Consider the following 16,648-nt stretch of genomic DNA (forward strand, 5'->3'; position numbering starts at 1 on the left):
TGTGCGGTCTGGTCAGTGTCACAATGCAAACCACAAGCACGGAGCAGAGATGTGAGCTCCACTTCGTCTGGGACGAACAGAATGCTCATTGCTAGATCGATCGCGTCGCCCAACCGGCCGATCCGTGCCAGGAGACCCATCATGCACGAAAAGTGTGATCCCTCAGCCCAAACACCGTGATCCATGAGCAGCGACTGGAAGTGGTGGCAGCTCTCATTGATCACAGAGGACGGTGAGGAGTGTCATGCCATCGGGATCCACTCCCGTTATCCACATTGAGCGCATTGTTGGAGTTGGATCCATTGTTGGAGTGGCCGGCAATCATTGTGTTCCAGAGCGTCATGTCTGGATTGGCGATGCCGGAGAAGAGAGCCTGCACTCACTGGAGCTGCCCGGTCTTGGAATAGACGTTGAACATCACCGTGAGGGACAGCTGATCTGGCTGTGTGGTCGCGGACTGGGTCATGGAGTGGAAGAGATCTGCGGAGCTCGGATCCCAAGACACCAAAGAAGAAAAATTTTCTGTGGTCATTACCTTTGGGTCAAATGGCATAATGCCATAGACTTCCAATTCTCTGTTTAGCTCTTTCAAGTCTAGTATGCAAAACAAAAGAAAGAAACGGCTTTAGCAACATTTACCAACCAAAGAATTGACATGATGATCTGAGCAAATGCGAGGAAGTATCACTTCTTTCCCACCTCGGCTGGCACTTCCCTGATTTATAGAAAGTCTACTACAAAGATACTCAAAACTAAGAAACCTCACAAATGCTTATTATCTTAAATTGTAGTGAATAGCTGTCCACCAGTTTGCATTCGTGTTGTTTTGTGCCAAGTCTGTAACAAAGCAAAGATATATTAGAAATTGAGCAAGAAAGAAACAACAAAGCTGTAGTCCAGTGCTAAAACTGCATTCAAAAGGTCACCATAACATATATGAACCTTCAGGTGAAACTTCTCTTAGCCACGAAAACATATATGTTTAAAGGTTTCCAAGTTAAATTTACTTCACCTCTAAGTCCCAAAGTGGAGCTCAAGATGATGCATGAGGTAGTGGTCAAGGTGGAAATCCAACAAGAGTAACAAGTTTGAACTAAAAGCTCTAACTCGGAAAGTCAAAAGCAAGAGTGGACCCACAAAGAAGTGCTCGAGGAGTGAGCACGAATCAATCAATAAGTGAGTCTTTAGAAAGGGATATGAGACAGACCAACACGTGGACTAAAACTTGGTCCAAGGACCGAGACCAAAACTAAAAAGACAGAGTATAAGTTCGAGTCCAAGTCTGAGGGTGAAAGCCCAAAGTGATCATCTCTCAGACCTTGGGGGGTTTGGTAAATCCCTATGGGATACTAGGGGAAGGACTCTAGTGGAACCAATTTGGCTAAGGAAGGGTAGTGTGAGCAAGGAAGGTTACACACATGTGTTGGGTGATGATATAAGCGTTAAAGAGTTCAAGGCTAGAATAAACATGAATGGACAAGTGAGGTGACTTGGTGAAGTGTTCAAGAACCAGCCCTAGCTCTCCTAGAAAATCAAATGGCCAATTCTCTCAATCCAAGTATAGGTGGCACTACCCACTTAGATACCTTATATAGCTTATCAAAACCTTGCTCTAGCCATATAGTTAGGGCACCCTAGTGGCAGAAGATGAGGGGGAGTACCCACAAAAAGTGTGTTGGGCCATGGTGTTTTAACATATTGTCCCGAACTCTCAGACCATGGAAAAGAAGACGAGCAGTCCTTTTGCTTAGGGACCAAGGGTTATGGTGAGGATGTCTCAAAGGTTAGTGGGACTTAGTGAAGGGGCCTTTGGGCCCTAGATCAATGGCAGTGTTGATAAGCACTGCCATGGATAGAGAGAGACTTGGTGAGAAAAAAAAAGGGATATTAGGGGATAATGTTCCCTATGTCTTAGGGCATCTTAAGATGTTTAAGTGTGGTCATAGGATGACCACTCATGGATAGATTTTCCAATCTCAAAAAGACAGGACCATGCTATCAGTGTTTTTGTTCTACCATTGAGATATTGAGAATGAACATGCCTTTAGTGTAAAAGGCTAGTATGTTGGTAGAGTACCTTTGGGTGTTTGAAGTGGGACCAAAAGCATAGAGCACTTAGACCATGTGTGAAGTCGGTGTGGTTGTGGAAGCTAGTAAGTACCCTAAGTCAAGATGAGGACTTAACGAGGTTGTGAGTGAAACTCCTCTGAGAATGCTAACTGATACTTTAAGTACATACCTAAATCCTTGGGTTGTTCTAATATTTATTAAAAGTAACCCCAACTACCATTTCAAGGGCATATATCTTCACCCATATTTGACATCCTATAGTTATCAACTCTAGTCTCATATTCATGAGCACTATCCTCAACTATATAAGGATACTTTTATGACTCCTTTATTGTCTAGAAGTTCTTATCCTTCATGTGATCCCAACTATAGGTTTTTACCATAACCATATTAGCTAATTTGCTAAGTCAAATGTTTATATAGATCACATCCTCAACTCTCTAAGAAAAACCTTCTACTATTCTCGAGATCCTAAAGTCGTTCTCTTATTGGCCCCTTTGTATCCACCACATTCCCTACAAGTTCACATATGAACTAAAGTGGAGAGCTACACCCCATGACATGCTATTCTTTAAATGTAGCCCCACTCTTGGGACATTCAAATATCAACACCAAATGGTGATATACTTAATGGCTAATATGATTCAGACTAAAGAATAGTTTTGATACAATGTTGTAAGAGATTAAATTTTCCATTCTACTTTAGTCACTTAACCACACTTTTGACCACTTGAGAATATGAATACAAGAAGTTATATTCAAGTATAGTAGCACCTCAAAAGAATTTATGAGGCTAATGTAAGTGACCAAATTTTTCATTCTACCTTAGTCACTTAACCACATCTTCAACCACTTGGAAGAGTCTCATTCATAACCTTTATAAGACCTATTCTCAACTTGGTCCAAGTGCTGTGATCCTATGATAGACACCCAAAGGTGCCATTGACTTATCAGCCCATTACACTAAGGTTATGTCCATTCAACTTTGTTTCATTGGTAGTCCAAAACCACCTGTACTACAGTCCCACCTTTCAAAGATTGGGCCATTTATCCATGAATGGTCATTCCAAGACCACATCTTAACATCCTTAAGATGTTCGAAGACATGGGGAACACCCTTCCCCAATGTCTCTTCTTCAGTCCCCACCAAGTTGTAAGCAACCAAAGGGAACGACTCGAGAGATGATCCTTGGGGTTCAAATATAGAGGGAAAGGGCCCATGAACAAGAGTGCACCCCCTTTTCCAATCGGTTAAGGGTCTTGGGATATTTGAGGTTAAGCGTCCTTGGGTGTGAATAGTACTGGGCTGGGTGACCTCCCGGGAAGTCCAAACTCATGAGCTTACATTTGGTATCGGAGCGGTCTCGGGTCCGACTCTGTTGGTTGGCTAGCACATGTTGATTGACATCTGGCTGGTCCAGTTTGCTCCCGCTGGGCTCGACCCAAGGGGTAGGGTGTCAAGAGAGCGAGGCTCTCGGGAGAGCTGCGGCTCTCAGCTTCTGTTCACGAGGGCATGAACTTGCAGGGAAGCGTGGTGGATTGTAAGCAACCAAAGGGAACGACTCGAGAGATGATCATTGGGGTTCAAATATAGAGGGAAAGGGCCCATGAACAAGAGTGCACCCCCTTTTCCAATCGGTTAAGGGTCTTGGGATATTTGAGGTTAAGCGTCCTTGGGTGTGAATAGTACTAGGCTGGGTGACCTCCCGGGAAGTCCAAACTCAGGAGCTTACACAAGTCTCTCTCCAATCATGGCCATGCTCACCAACACTACTATTGGGTTAGGGTTTAAAGGCCCGACCACTAAGTCTTATTGTCCTTTAGGACTTCTTCACTATGTGACCATATCCTTGGTCACTACGTAAGAGGACTATTCCTTTTCCTTTCTAGAGTTTAGAGCTTTGGGATGACATTTTCAAAATTCCGTGGCTCTATGTGAGCCTCGTAATAACTCTCCTCACCTTCTGCCCTTAGGTGCCCTAGCTATGTGGCTAGAGCAAGGTTTGGAAGAGCCACCCTAGGTATCCAAGTAGGTAATGCCACCCACACTTGGATTAGGAGTATTGACTATTTGATCTTCTGGGGGAGCTAAAGCCACCTCTTGAACACTTTACACCAAGTTACCCCATTTGTCTGTCCATATTCACTCTAGCTTTGGACTCCTTAGTGGTTATATTATCACTTGTGGGTATAGCCTTCCTTGGTCACACTAATTTTTCCTAGCTAAATTGGTTCCACTCAAGAAATGAGCATGAAGTAATCGATGAATGAGTCTCTAGAAAGGGACACAAGAAGGATTGACACATGGCAAGTGTTGTGACATATGGAAGTGTTAGGACCTAGTCCAAGATGGAGTTCAATAAGGAGTTTGAGATGGAGTTTGAGTTGGAGTATGAGAAGGAGTCTGAAATAGAGTTTGAGATTAGAGAGGTATATGCATTTTGCATCGTGATTTTCGCACAAAGGCATTTCCTGAGTCAGGAATTGAGATCAAGATTTCTCCCGGTCTAAATTCTTGACTTGGATGACTGGGCATGTAGTGGTTATATAGGCTGGTGATAGCACGCCAGACCTATCCCTTTTCTATCTTTTTATATCCTTGGCCATAATAACATACACTCCACTTGCTCAATATCTACTCTTCTCTTCCATGCCTATCTTACTCACTGCCTTCTGGGGATCAAGGCTGTGAGATGTGCATCAATCTCAGCATCAACATCTTTGCAACAGCACATGGCTAAGTATTTCTTTCCTTTTTATGTTTGGATCTAGTTTAGATTAGAGAGGATTCACAAGATCATTGTAGAGGTGATTTTGTAGTTTTCCACTTTGGCGACCACGGTGGGATAGGCGAAGTGAAGAGCACCCAAAGAACAAATACTGGAAGCCTTAGCCACAACTAAAAGAACAAGCCGAAGTCAAGAATCAAGGGAAAAGTCAAAAAGAAACAAAAAGAAGAAAATCGACAAAAATCTACAGCAAGAAGCATGGCAAACATGCTAGAGACCAAGCGCTTGAAGACTATGATCATCTAGTGATCGCCCACTTCTCAGAAAGTCCAAGCATCTTCCATAACCGCCTCTTGGCGAGAGGTTGATGACAAAGAATATTCTGCATAACAGAATATTTGAAGAATCTCCGACAAGAAATCAGAGCAAGCAAATGTTAACGAGCATGAAAACATAAAGAACCCTTGAAGATTAAAGCCACCCAAGTCGCAGAAAACTTGGGGTGTGAGCGTAATCGCTTTTAGTGAGAGGTTGAAGAAAACGAATATATCAAGAATCTGCGACAAAGAAACGACTAAAGAAAAATTCTAGCAGCTGGCGATGGAGGAAGAATGAAAAAGCACGACTACCCATTTGGAGATACAAGCTGTACAAGATACAAGGATTGTCTTTTGTGTGGTTTCAGAAATTGTGCAAAACCATACAAGCAATGCTATCCAAAATGGCAATGCAATACTTGCAAGCAAGCGAAAGAAAGACTCTGAATCAGGGATGAAAGTGCTACAGTAGAAGAGAGAAAGAAACGGGAAGCAATAGCCAAAGAAGATGACACTAAAAAGAGTAACGATAGTTTAGAAAAAGAAGAGAAACAAAGCTTTGGTTGCTTTCAAAAACTTCAAGAAACACTTTTGAGACTCTCTTACAAATTGTCTAGCAAATAGGAAGAATGCGAAAATGAGGAAATGTTGAAAGAAAAACATGTTTACTTCGATTTCTTTGCAACTCGAAGAACCCTGACTTGGGTGTATCGTGGACACATCTTTCAACAGACAATTATCGAATTCCTAGGCATACATAAACATGAAACTTTTCAACCATTAATGTTTGTTTTCAACACTGATTTGACGAGAGTTATAGCAGGAACAGAGTGTGGAACCATTAAACCACAAGTTCATTGGTTTGTTGACACACTTAGATTTAGGGATTTTGAAGAAAATGCAAAATTACTTTATCAACTTCTTTAAAGTCCTCTAGGTGTAACTCTACCAACAAGCACCCTTAACGAACTATACACTATAGCATATTGGCATCGTTTAGGATGGACAAGAATAGCTGGAGAATTAAGGAATCAAGAACAAGTCAATCAACAAATTCGAATTGAGAATTTGAGTTCAAGAAACCGACGGGAACCTCAACAACAATAAATTTTAGAAACGATTTTAAACAAGTACGACAAAGAGGATAAACAAATTCAAGTTGCCGAGTCGAGCAACCCAGTTAAAGATAACAAAGAACTGAATATCAAAGACACCCCAGAGTTTGAGACATTTGAAGAAGCAGAATACACAGCACCAGATTACTCAAATCCAGACTCGCCAGAACAACAACTCAACCAACAAAGTCTACAACCGCCTATGGCAATCATTAATCCGATGAGTACAATTGGAAGCATGGTTACATATCCAATTTTCACAGGAAGTAAGACAGAAGATTCAGAATTACATGTAAAACAATTCAACCAGATTGTCAAAATGAACAATCAAGAACAGCATCAAGACATACTTTTCCCATACACACTTAAAGGAAAAGCTCTTGAGTGGTATAATACTCTAGAGGATTTTGTACCACATGATGAGAAACTTGAACAATTCAAGGAACAATTACCAGCTGGAGGAACACCAGAGGAGCATTATGAGCACATTAAGAATATAAAACAGCAACCAAGGGAAGGAATTCAAGACTATACTAGACGATTCAAATTACATGCAAAGAAATGTAAAGATCTCATTACTGACAAAGGCAAGAGTTTGTCTTATATACAAGGATTACGAGAAGCCTATCGCAACATGATTGCATTGGCTGATACACCAGATGAAGAAAGTGTTGATGCACTATCTCAAGGAATCTTAAAACTAAAACGAAGGACATTCTGTTTCAGACTGTAAATTCCAATTACCCAAATGTCAAATTTGTGATAGAGAAGGACATATAGCCAAGAATTGTCGATATAGGAATATCACCGAAGTTTCAAAAGTAGAAAATGTTCAACGAGGAACACCACGACAAAATTATCAAGGAAACAACAATCAAGAACAGAGACCACCAAGAAACTATTATTATCAAGATAATCAACAATATAATCAAGGATATAATCGTGGATATAATCCCCCACAAAATCAAGACTATAATCAAGGACAAAATGATTATAGAAGCAATTACAACCAACAACGATACAATGGACACCAAAACAATTATCAACGTCCACAATGGAACAACTACAACCAAAGCCAACAAAGGCAATATAACAATTACAACAATCAAGCCTTGCAACAGCATTATCAACCAAGACAAAATCGACCGCAAGAAAATCAAATTCGACAACAATACAATGCACAAAACCAAAGAGTCAATCAACCTCCTGCTGGAAGACCACCAGCAGCACGAGTAGTTCAACCAGAAGTTGAAGAACAACTAATGACTGAAGAACTAGAAGTTTTGGCAATCACTAGAACACAATATGAATGTCAACAACCTGATAATTATGAAGAATAAGATGAAAGTGATGACGCGATAGAAATCGAGAATACCGAGTGGAAAAAGAGTAAGAAAATACTTAACACCATTCAACAAGAGCTTCGAAACAAAGATCCCGAAATTATTAATGATCAAATATACAATCAAGACGACCAAACTCAAGTATTAAGCTTTACTCAAGATGAGCATACAACCATTGTTGAGCACATACTACAGCAGGGAATTACTTTAACCCTACAGCAAATACTGCAAATAGCACCATATATGAAAGACCAAATCTTGAAGATCTGTAATCGAAGGATCCCTGAAGCTTGCACACAAGAAAAACACCAATCTCAACCAACACAACAAGAACAAGCTGAAAGAATCCAACCTGGTGATTATGATGATAATGTACCTTGTATCAACGTACACATCGGCAAAAATCATATTGAAAGAGTTATCCTTGATGGAGGTTCTGGGGTTAATATCATCGAATATGCACTATGCAAAGCTTTAGGATTGGGCAATATACAAGCTACACCATTCAATGTACGCATGGCTGATCAAAGAGTTGTCAGACCAGCAGGCATCATTCGTGATGTCTCTATGACAGTCAAAGGACATAAATTTAAAGTTAACTTTGTTGTGTTAAAAATGCCAATTGAAGAATCTTCTTACGAAATCTTGTTAGGCAGACCTTGGCTTAACAAAGCTGTTTCTGCACAGTATTGGATGGAACATGAGATATGTATCCAATCCCAACAAGGACAAACTAAAATATCAACATTGACAAGCAAGAAAATCTCAAGAAGTTTCCGACCAACACAAGTTCAAGAATACAATTGGCAAGAAGGCTTAGACAATCTTGAAGAAGCTAAATTATTTGAAGCATATCTTGAACTTAAGGCAATTCAAGAAATTGACCTCAACAGGATACTCCCTATAACCAAGTGTCAAGACTATGAAGATTCAAAACAACCTCATTTAAAGAAGAAACATACAACAAAAACTACCGTACAAAAAGCAAGACCAGCGATACAACCCGAAAAACTACAAACTACAGAATATCACCTAGATATACAAGACAAATCCGCACTCACCACTGAAAATCAAGAATTCAAACTTTGCGTAAATATCAATGACGATATTGAAGAATTAAATCTAGGGGTTCCCTCAAACCCACAAAACATCTTAATAGCTACACAACTCGACAAACCATTTAAACTTGAGGCTATTACACTCCTTACTAAGTATAAAGATGTCTTTGCGTGGTCATATAAAGACCTCAAGGGTATACCACCTGAATTATGTACACATCAAATCGAATTACTTCCAGGAGTTCGACCCATTAAACAAACTGCTTATCGGATGAATCCAACATTTGCTGAGAAAGTAAAAGCTGAAATTAACAAGCTCCTTGAAGTAGGATTCATATATCCAATACAAAATGCCCAATGGCTATCACCTTTAGTCATTGTACCCAAGAAAAATGGGAAATTACGTATCTATGTAAACTACAAGAAGTTAAATGATGCCACAACGAAAGATGCCTTTCCCATCCCATTTTCAAATGAAATACTTGATGCCGTTGCCGGACATGAGATGTACTCATTTCTTGACGGTTTTTCAGGCTACAATCAAGTACATCTAGCTGTCAAGGATCAACATAAAACAGCTTTCATAAGTCCATGGGGAGCATACACATACATGCGAATGCCATTTGGATTAACCAATGCCCCATTTACATTTCAACGGATCATTACCGATACCTTCCAAGATTATCTCACAGATTTCATGCGAGTCTTTATGGATGACTTTAGTGTCTTTAGACCTAAAGACAAACACCTTGAATACCTCGAGAAATGTTTTATCAAATGCAGACAAAACCAAGTTGCTCTGAATCCTGAAAAATGCACTTTCTTTGTTAAATCAGGCATACTATTTGGCCACATTGTTTCCACTCAAGGCATTCAAATCGATAAAGCTAAAACAGACGTCATTATGAAAATGCAACCACCTTATGATCTTAAAAGCTTGCGTAGTTTTCTGGGCAAGATGGGTTACCATAGAAGATTTATCAAGGACTATGCCCAAGTCGCTACACCATTAACTAAGTTACTTAAGAAAGACAAATTCTATCACTGGACTCAAGAATGTCAGCAAGCATTCTTGATACTTAAAGAAAAACTTACACAGGCACCAATTCTAGTCCAACCAAACTGGACTCAAGAATTTCTTGTACAAGTTGATGCTTCTGACTATGCGCTAGGAGCAATTCTGTGCCAAAGAAAAGATGATCATCGTGATCACCCAATATATTATGCAAGTCGACGACTTTCTCCACCTGAAATGAATTATACAACCACAGAAAAAGAAGCCTTAGGCATGATATATGCCTTGACCAAATTCCGACATTATTTACTTTCCAACAAAGTCAAAATATTCGTTGATCATCAAGCATTGATTCATCTACTCAACAAACCCATCCTTAGCGGATGAATAGCAAGATGGTTTTTGTTATTACAAGAATTCAATTTTGAAATAGTTCACAAACCAGGCAAATACCATGAACAAACTGATCATCTCAGTAGAATTACAACTGGAGAAAATATACAAGACCCCAATGATTACCTGATTCACATCTTTTTAAGATTACCACCCACGATACACTTCAAGAAATCTTTAATTATTTAACAACTACAACAGTTCCCACATCATGTACCACGCAAGATCAAAGGAAACAATTTGTCTTGAGGACATGATGATACTCAGTCGTCGGAGGAAGACTCTATAGAATTGGACATGATAATATATTAAGAAGATGTGTACGTTCACAAGAAGAGATACACACGTTACTAGAAGAAGCCTATGCAGGTTGCTCTGGAGGGCATTTTGCAGAAGAAATTACAGCAAGGAAAATATTGCAAGCAGGCCTATGGTGGCCTATATTATGGAAAGACACTTCATAGTTTTGTCAAACTTGTGATATTTGTCAGCGTACACAATTTCCACCCAAGAAACAAACACAAGAACTGAATCCGACTATAGCAATGGAACCTTTCCAAAGATGGGGCCTAGATTTTGTAGGACCCATACAAAAGAGCAGAAATGGAAATCAATATATTTTGGTAGCAACAGATTATATGACAAAATGGGCAGAAGCCCAACCACTCAAGAAAGCGACAGCAAAGAATACAGCAAAGTTTCTTTATGAAATGATTATCACAAGATATGGACTACCTCGAGAAATAGTAATGGATAGAGGAACACATTTCCTCAATGAAACAATCAAGATTTTACTAGACGAATTTTTCATCAAACATAAGAAATCTACACCATATTATCCACAAGGTAACGGCCAAGCCGAATCCACAAACAAAACACTCAAGAATATACTGAAGAAAATAGTGCAAACCAATCTTAAAGATTGGGATAATTGAGTGTATGATGCTCTTTGGGCTTATAGAACAGCATATAAAGTTTCAACAAATTCAACTCCATTCAAATTAGCTTATGGACTTGAAGCTTTGTGTAAGCTCCTGAGTTTGGACTTCCCGGGAGGTCACCCAGCCCAGTACTATTCAAACCCAAGGACGCTTAACTCCAATTATCCCAAGACCCTTAACCGATTGGAAAAGAGGGGTGCACTCTTATTCATGGGCCCTTTCCCTCTATATTTGAACCCCTATGGATCGTCTCTCGAGTCGTTCCCTTTGGTTGCTTACAATCCACCACGCTTCCCTGCAAGTTCACGCCCTCGTGAACGGAAGCTGAGAGCCGCAGCTCTCCCGAGAGCCCCGCTCTCTTGACACCCTACCCCTCGGGTGGAGCCCAGCGGGAGCAAACTGGACCAGCCAGATGTCAATCAACATGTGGTGTGATTCCCCTAGCCACCCAACAGAGTGGGACTCAAGACCCCTCTGATACCAAATGTAAGCTCCTGGGCTGGGTGCCCTCCCGGGAAGTCCAAACTCAGGAGCTTACATTAGTCCGAGACCGACTCGGGGACCGAGTTCGAGTCCGAGTTCGAGACCGAGTTCGAGACGGAGTTCGAGATCCGAAATCGGGTTCGAGACCGAGTCCGAGGTCGAGTCCGAGGTCGGGTCCAAGATCGGGTCCGAGATCGAGTCCGAGATCGAGTCCGAACCCGAATCCGAAGTCGGATCCGAAATCGGGTCCGAGATCGAGCCAGAGACTAAGTCCAAATACTAATACGGGTCAAGGGGTGAAAGCCCAAAGCGTGCGTCTCCCAGGGGGGGGGGGGGCTGCAGGGGGTTCCAAAAGTATAGTAGGGATAGTGAGGTCCAGGAACTAGTTTAGAAGGGACTCTCCAGTGGGGCTCCCAAACTGACTTGAGGTTGGGACTGGGACCGAGGGGCCTTGGGTGGGAGTGAGCATGGACTTGGTTGGTGCCGGAGGGGCCATCCAAGGAAGTGCTCAAGAGCAGCTCCCACTCCCGAAAGGGAAACCGATTGCGGTGCTCCCGGCTCAAGTGGAGTGGTGCCCCACTTGAGTACCATGCGGCTCATTGGTCCTCGCCCTTCCTAGGGGCTTGGGCCTTCCTTCGGGATGGAAGTGGGGGGCGAGAGGTACCCATACCGGGCCGCTAGGCCACGGTGTTTCGCCTCGGCGTCCTGAAGCAAGTGTTGCACTCAAGACTTGGGATTTAGAGGGTCCCATGATCAAGTCTTGTGGTACCAAAGGATGTTAGGAACCTGGAAGCTTGGTGTGCTTGGCTGCTTGTGCTTGCGGGGAGTGTAGCCGAACCTTAAGTCCAATCTAACCCGGGGAGGGGGATTGGGAGTGATTTGGGAATCCGTGGATGGTGGCTAACACTCCATTGCTCGTGCAGTGAGTAGCTGAGACCAAGTAGGAGCTGGTACCATAGGCGAGAACCTTGGCAAGGGAACTTAGCAAAAGCCAAGGCGGTGTTGGACGGATAGGCGAGGTAAGCTGGCAAATTGGAAAGGAAAAATTTGTGGCTTACACTTTGACACCACTAGAATATACTGTACCATCCTTGAGAATGGCAATTCAGCTGCAAATTAATCAAGAAGAATCAATCAAGAAAAGATTGGCTATGCTAGAAAAGTTAGATGAAGAAAGATTATATGCTTTATGGACAATTGAAGCCATACAAGCAAGGAGAAAAGCTTATCACGATAGAAAACAGACTAAAAAGAAAACTGATAGATTTGAAGTTGGAAATTTTGTTCTATGGTATAGAGGAAATGTTGACAAAATCGGAGGCAAATTGGTACATCAATGGGAAGGACCATTCAAGATCACAAGTATGCAAACACCTGGCACAGCTCATTTAGCAACACTTGATGATGAAGAAATACAAATAGTTAATCTCAACAAATTGAGAAAATATCAAGAACCAAGTATAGCGTATATGCTAGCCAAGCACACCATGCTGGAATTGATTACCAATGAAACCGAAACAATATACGTTGTCCACAAAACAAGTCCACAACGATTACAAACAACTATACTCAAGCAAAGACTTAGTAAAAATGCAAGAACACAATATGAACAAAACAAAACAGAGTTAGCCCTAACCCTGACGGCAAGGAAGCGCGCGCTGGAACATCACAAGGGTAAGCTTGAGTTGCAAGCAAATCTTGAGATCACAAGAGTGCTAGAGAGTGATCGTCAGCTAGGTGCTTTCACCCATCTCAAACGAGTGCATCAGATTCTAAGAAACACACCAATCGAGAGAAACAACAAGAAAGCAAGTAGGAAAGCAAGTAGAAAAGAGAGTGCCCACAAAAGAAGCAAGAAGAGTGTGTTCACGAGAATAGAAAGAGCACTCATATCTTTTCCTCTATTTGCATCACAGGAACAAGAGCATTCTCAACAGCACCAAAGAGTCGACACAATGCGAACCAAGCAAACATCCCAGGCAGAAACCGTCATCCTTTCTCAAAATCTCGAGTGGCAATTCAATGACGATGTCAAGAGTTGGACTCGCACTCACGGACTTTGCAACTTTGCAGAACGAATGGAAGGGTATCTCATGAATCAAGTGAGCAACGAGAAGGCTCACTTGATGGCTCTCGCCACTGGCCAGATTGGACTTAAAGATTCGGAGGTGGCAGCAGCTCTATGTCTCCCAGACGAAGGCGAGCCAGTCTCTGCTCCACGCACATGGGCTTTAAGTCACGACATCATGAAAGATCCCGAGAGCTACAACTCGGCGCTTAGTTTGCAATTCTCCAATGTCAAGGACGAGCTCTACAAAATATTCAAGTTCCTTGTTCTCAACCTGGAATTTCGGAAGACTGCTACGACAGTGAGCAGATCCGTGGCCTTCATTTACGAGGATCTTCAAGCTGGGAAGAAAGTGGATTTAGCAGGATATGTGATCCCGAAGTTTCGCAGGGAACTTAAGAAGGTGGCAGGAGAACTCAATGTGAAGAAATGTGTGAGGACACTGGTACTACCGTATGTCCGAGCCATCATCACGCACAGAAGTCAAGCCATGGGGATCTACAGTCCACCACCTCTGCTTCCGCAGCACATAGCCACAAAAAGTTCAAAACGCCATGCTGAAGAACACTTGGTGAACACCAAGAGGAAAAAGGTCCAACAAAAGACAGTAGCAACTCCACGAAGAAAGACACAGGGACAAGGCCGAAGAAATGTTGCGCCTCCACAGATTGATAGTGACAATAGTGATGTGCAAACAATCCAGCACACGGTGCCGAGACAACAACCAACGAGAACCTCTAGATCCAAAACAAAACGGCAGCAGAGTTCGGCACCAACACAGCCATCAACGAGGAGCTTGCAGCCTCCTAGCTCACTGCAGCCGGATTTGCCACCATCACCACCGCAGGAACCGGCACAACCTCTGTCTCCAGGTACAACAATTCCAGTGGATGATCACATTTTGCTGATGCAGGATATTCTTGAAAATCCTGAGACAGTTACAAATCCACCATCCGTTGAGCAGGGGCACAACACTTTTTACGAACCACCCACGGAGCAGACTGCCGAGCAACACCAGCCTCAGCAGCAGCAGCCTCCACCGTTGCAGCCCGTCAAGCAGCACCAACATTCGTTGCCACAGCCTGCTGAGCAGCCATCTTCACCACACCAGCGTGCTGAGGAGCAGCCATCTTTGCCGCAGCCAACTGAGTTACAGCAGCCAGCTGAGTCGCAACAGACATTTGCTCCAGACACCACTACCGACAACATGCAGCCTCCTCGTTCAGCAATGCAACGCCAATTTCATCATGAGCGCGTGAACAACAAGCGCCACCACTACAATTCGGAGCAGCAGGAGCATCATCATCAGGACCAGCAGCAGCCGAAAGTGATCCGTCCCATGCCTACAAACTTCCTGGAGCAGTACCATAACTCCAACATGGCGGTGTACACACGGGACGGAATGGAGAGCTTCTTCCGCAATGTTTTTGCACGCCCACACGAGGAGAAAATGGCGAGCATGGCTCAAGAACTCGATCAGGTAAAGGGAATCCTTCGCACTATACAGGCTCACGGACTCCCAACACCAAACACCTGCCGAGAATCTTTCGAGTTAGCGCAGTAGTACCAACTCGAGAATGCCCGCCTCACCAAAGAGAACATGGAGCTCAAGGCCCGACTACAGGTGCTCGAGACTGCCATAAAGAACTACACCCGCGACGAGCTTGAGGATTACGAGGAAGAACCAGAGGCTAACACCACAACTGCTACTACCACCACAATGGAAGCTTGAGCTGCAGGAGCCGCTCAACTCTAGTTGTCGGAGAGTAGAGAGGTACATGCATTTTGCATCGTGATTTTCGCACAAAGGCATTTCCTGAGTCAGGAATTGAGATCAGGATTTCTCCCGGTCTAAATTCTTGACTTGGATGACTGGGCATGTAGTGGTTATATAGGCTGGTGATAGCACGCCAGACCTATCCCCTTTCTGTCTTTTTATATCCTTGGCCATAATAACATACACTCCACTTGCTCAATATCTACTCTTCTCTTCCATGCCTATCTTACTCACTGCCTTCTGGGGATCAAGGCTGTGATATATGCATCAATCTCAGCATCAACATCTTTGCAACAGCACATGGCTAAGTATTTCTTTCCTTTTTATGTTTGGATCTAGTTTAGATTAGAGAGGATTCACAAGATCATTCTAGAGGTGATTTTGTAGTTTTCCAGAGATGGAGTCCAAGGTTGAGCCTAAAATGGAGATCGAGACCAGATCGAGACCAAGACCGAGTCTAAGTCCGAGTCTGAGTTTGAGTCCGAGCTTGAGTCCGAATAGTAATACAGATTAGGTGAAAGCCTAAAGTGGTAGTCCCCCAAGCGGGGAGTTGTAAGGGGTTCCAAAAGTATAGTAGGGAGTGTGTGGGGGTTGGACTCCAGTGATACCGGTTTGGTCAAGAAAGGCTAGTGTGACCCAGAAGGATACACCTACATGATGGGTCACGATATAACCATTGAGGAGTCTAAGGCTAAAGTGAACATGAATGGACAAATGGGATAACTTAGTGAAGTGTTTAAGAGCTGACTTTAGCTCCCCTGGGAGATCAAATGGTCAATGCTCCTAATCTAAGTGTGGGTGGTATTACCTACTTGAATATTTAGAACCATTAGAACCTCACTCTAGCCACATGGCTAGGGCATCTAAGGGTGGAAGGTGGGGAGAGTACCTATGAAGCTCGCATAGGGCCACAATATTTTGAAATGTCGTCCCAAAGCTTTAGACTATGGAAAGAAAGAGGAGCATTCCTCTTATTTAGTGACTAAGGATATGGTCACATGGTGAGGAAGTCTCAAAGGATAGTGGGACTTAGTGGTTGGGCTTTCAGACCTTGACCTAGTGGTGGTGTTGATGAGCATGGTTGTGATTGAGGAGGGACTTGGTGGGGACTGAAAAAAGGACATTGGGGAAGGGTGTTAATTATGTCTTTGAGCATCCTAAGGATGCTAAGGTGTGGTCATGGGATGACCCAGTCTTTGGGACATGGGACTATGGTATAGGTGGTCTTGGATTACCAATGAGACAAAGGAAAATAGACATCGCCTTAGTGTAACGGGCTAATATATTAGTAGTATCTTTGGGTGTCTTTCATGAGATTAGACACGTGAAGCACTTGGAC

The 16,648-nt window shown here is 42.8% G+C and overlaps 1 protein-coding gene across 1 annotated transcript; it reads left to right on the forward strand.

The window, feature by feature from the left end:
• Window positions 1-244: 244 nt before the first annotated feature.
• On the forward strand, window positions 245-15,096 carry LOC112343587. The gene is made up of 3 exons (XM_024667313.1): window positions 245-461; window positions 1,716-1,783; window positions 13,381-15,096. Exons 1-3 carry the CDS (start codon window positions 245-247, stop codon window positions 15,094-15,096), a joined length of 2,001 nt encoding a protein of 666 aa, XP_024523081.1.
• Window positions 15,097-16,648: the final 1,552 nt, after the last annotated feature.

The sequence above is a fragment of the Selaginella moellendorffii genome, unplaced genomic scaffold (assembly GCF_000143415.4).
Source record: "Selaginella moellendorffii unplaced genomic scaffold, v1.0 SELMOscaffold_168, whole genome shotgun sequence".
Taxonomy (NCBI): domain Eukaryota; kingdom Viridiplantae; phylum Streptophyta; class Lycopodiopsida; order Selaginellales; family Selaginellaceae; genus Selaginella; species Selaginella moellendorffii.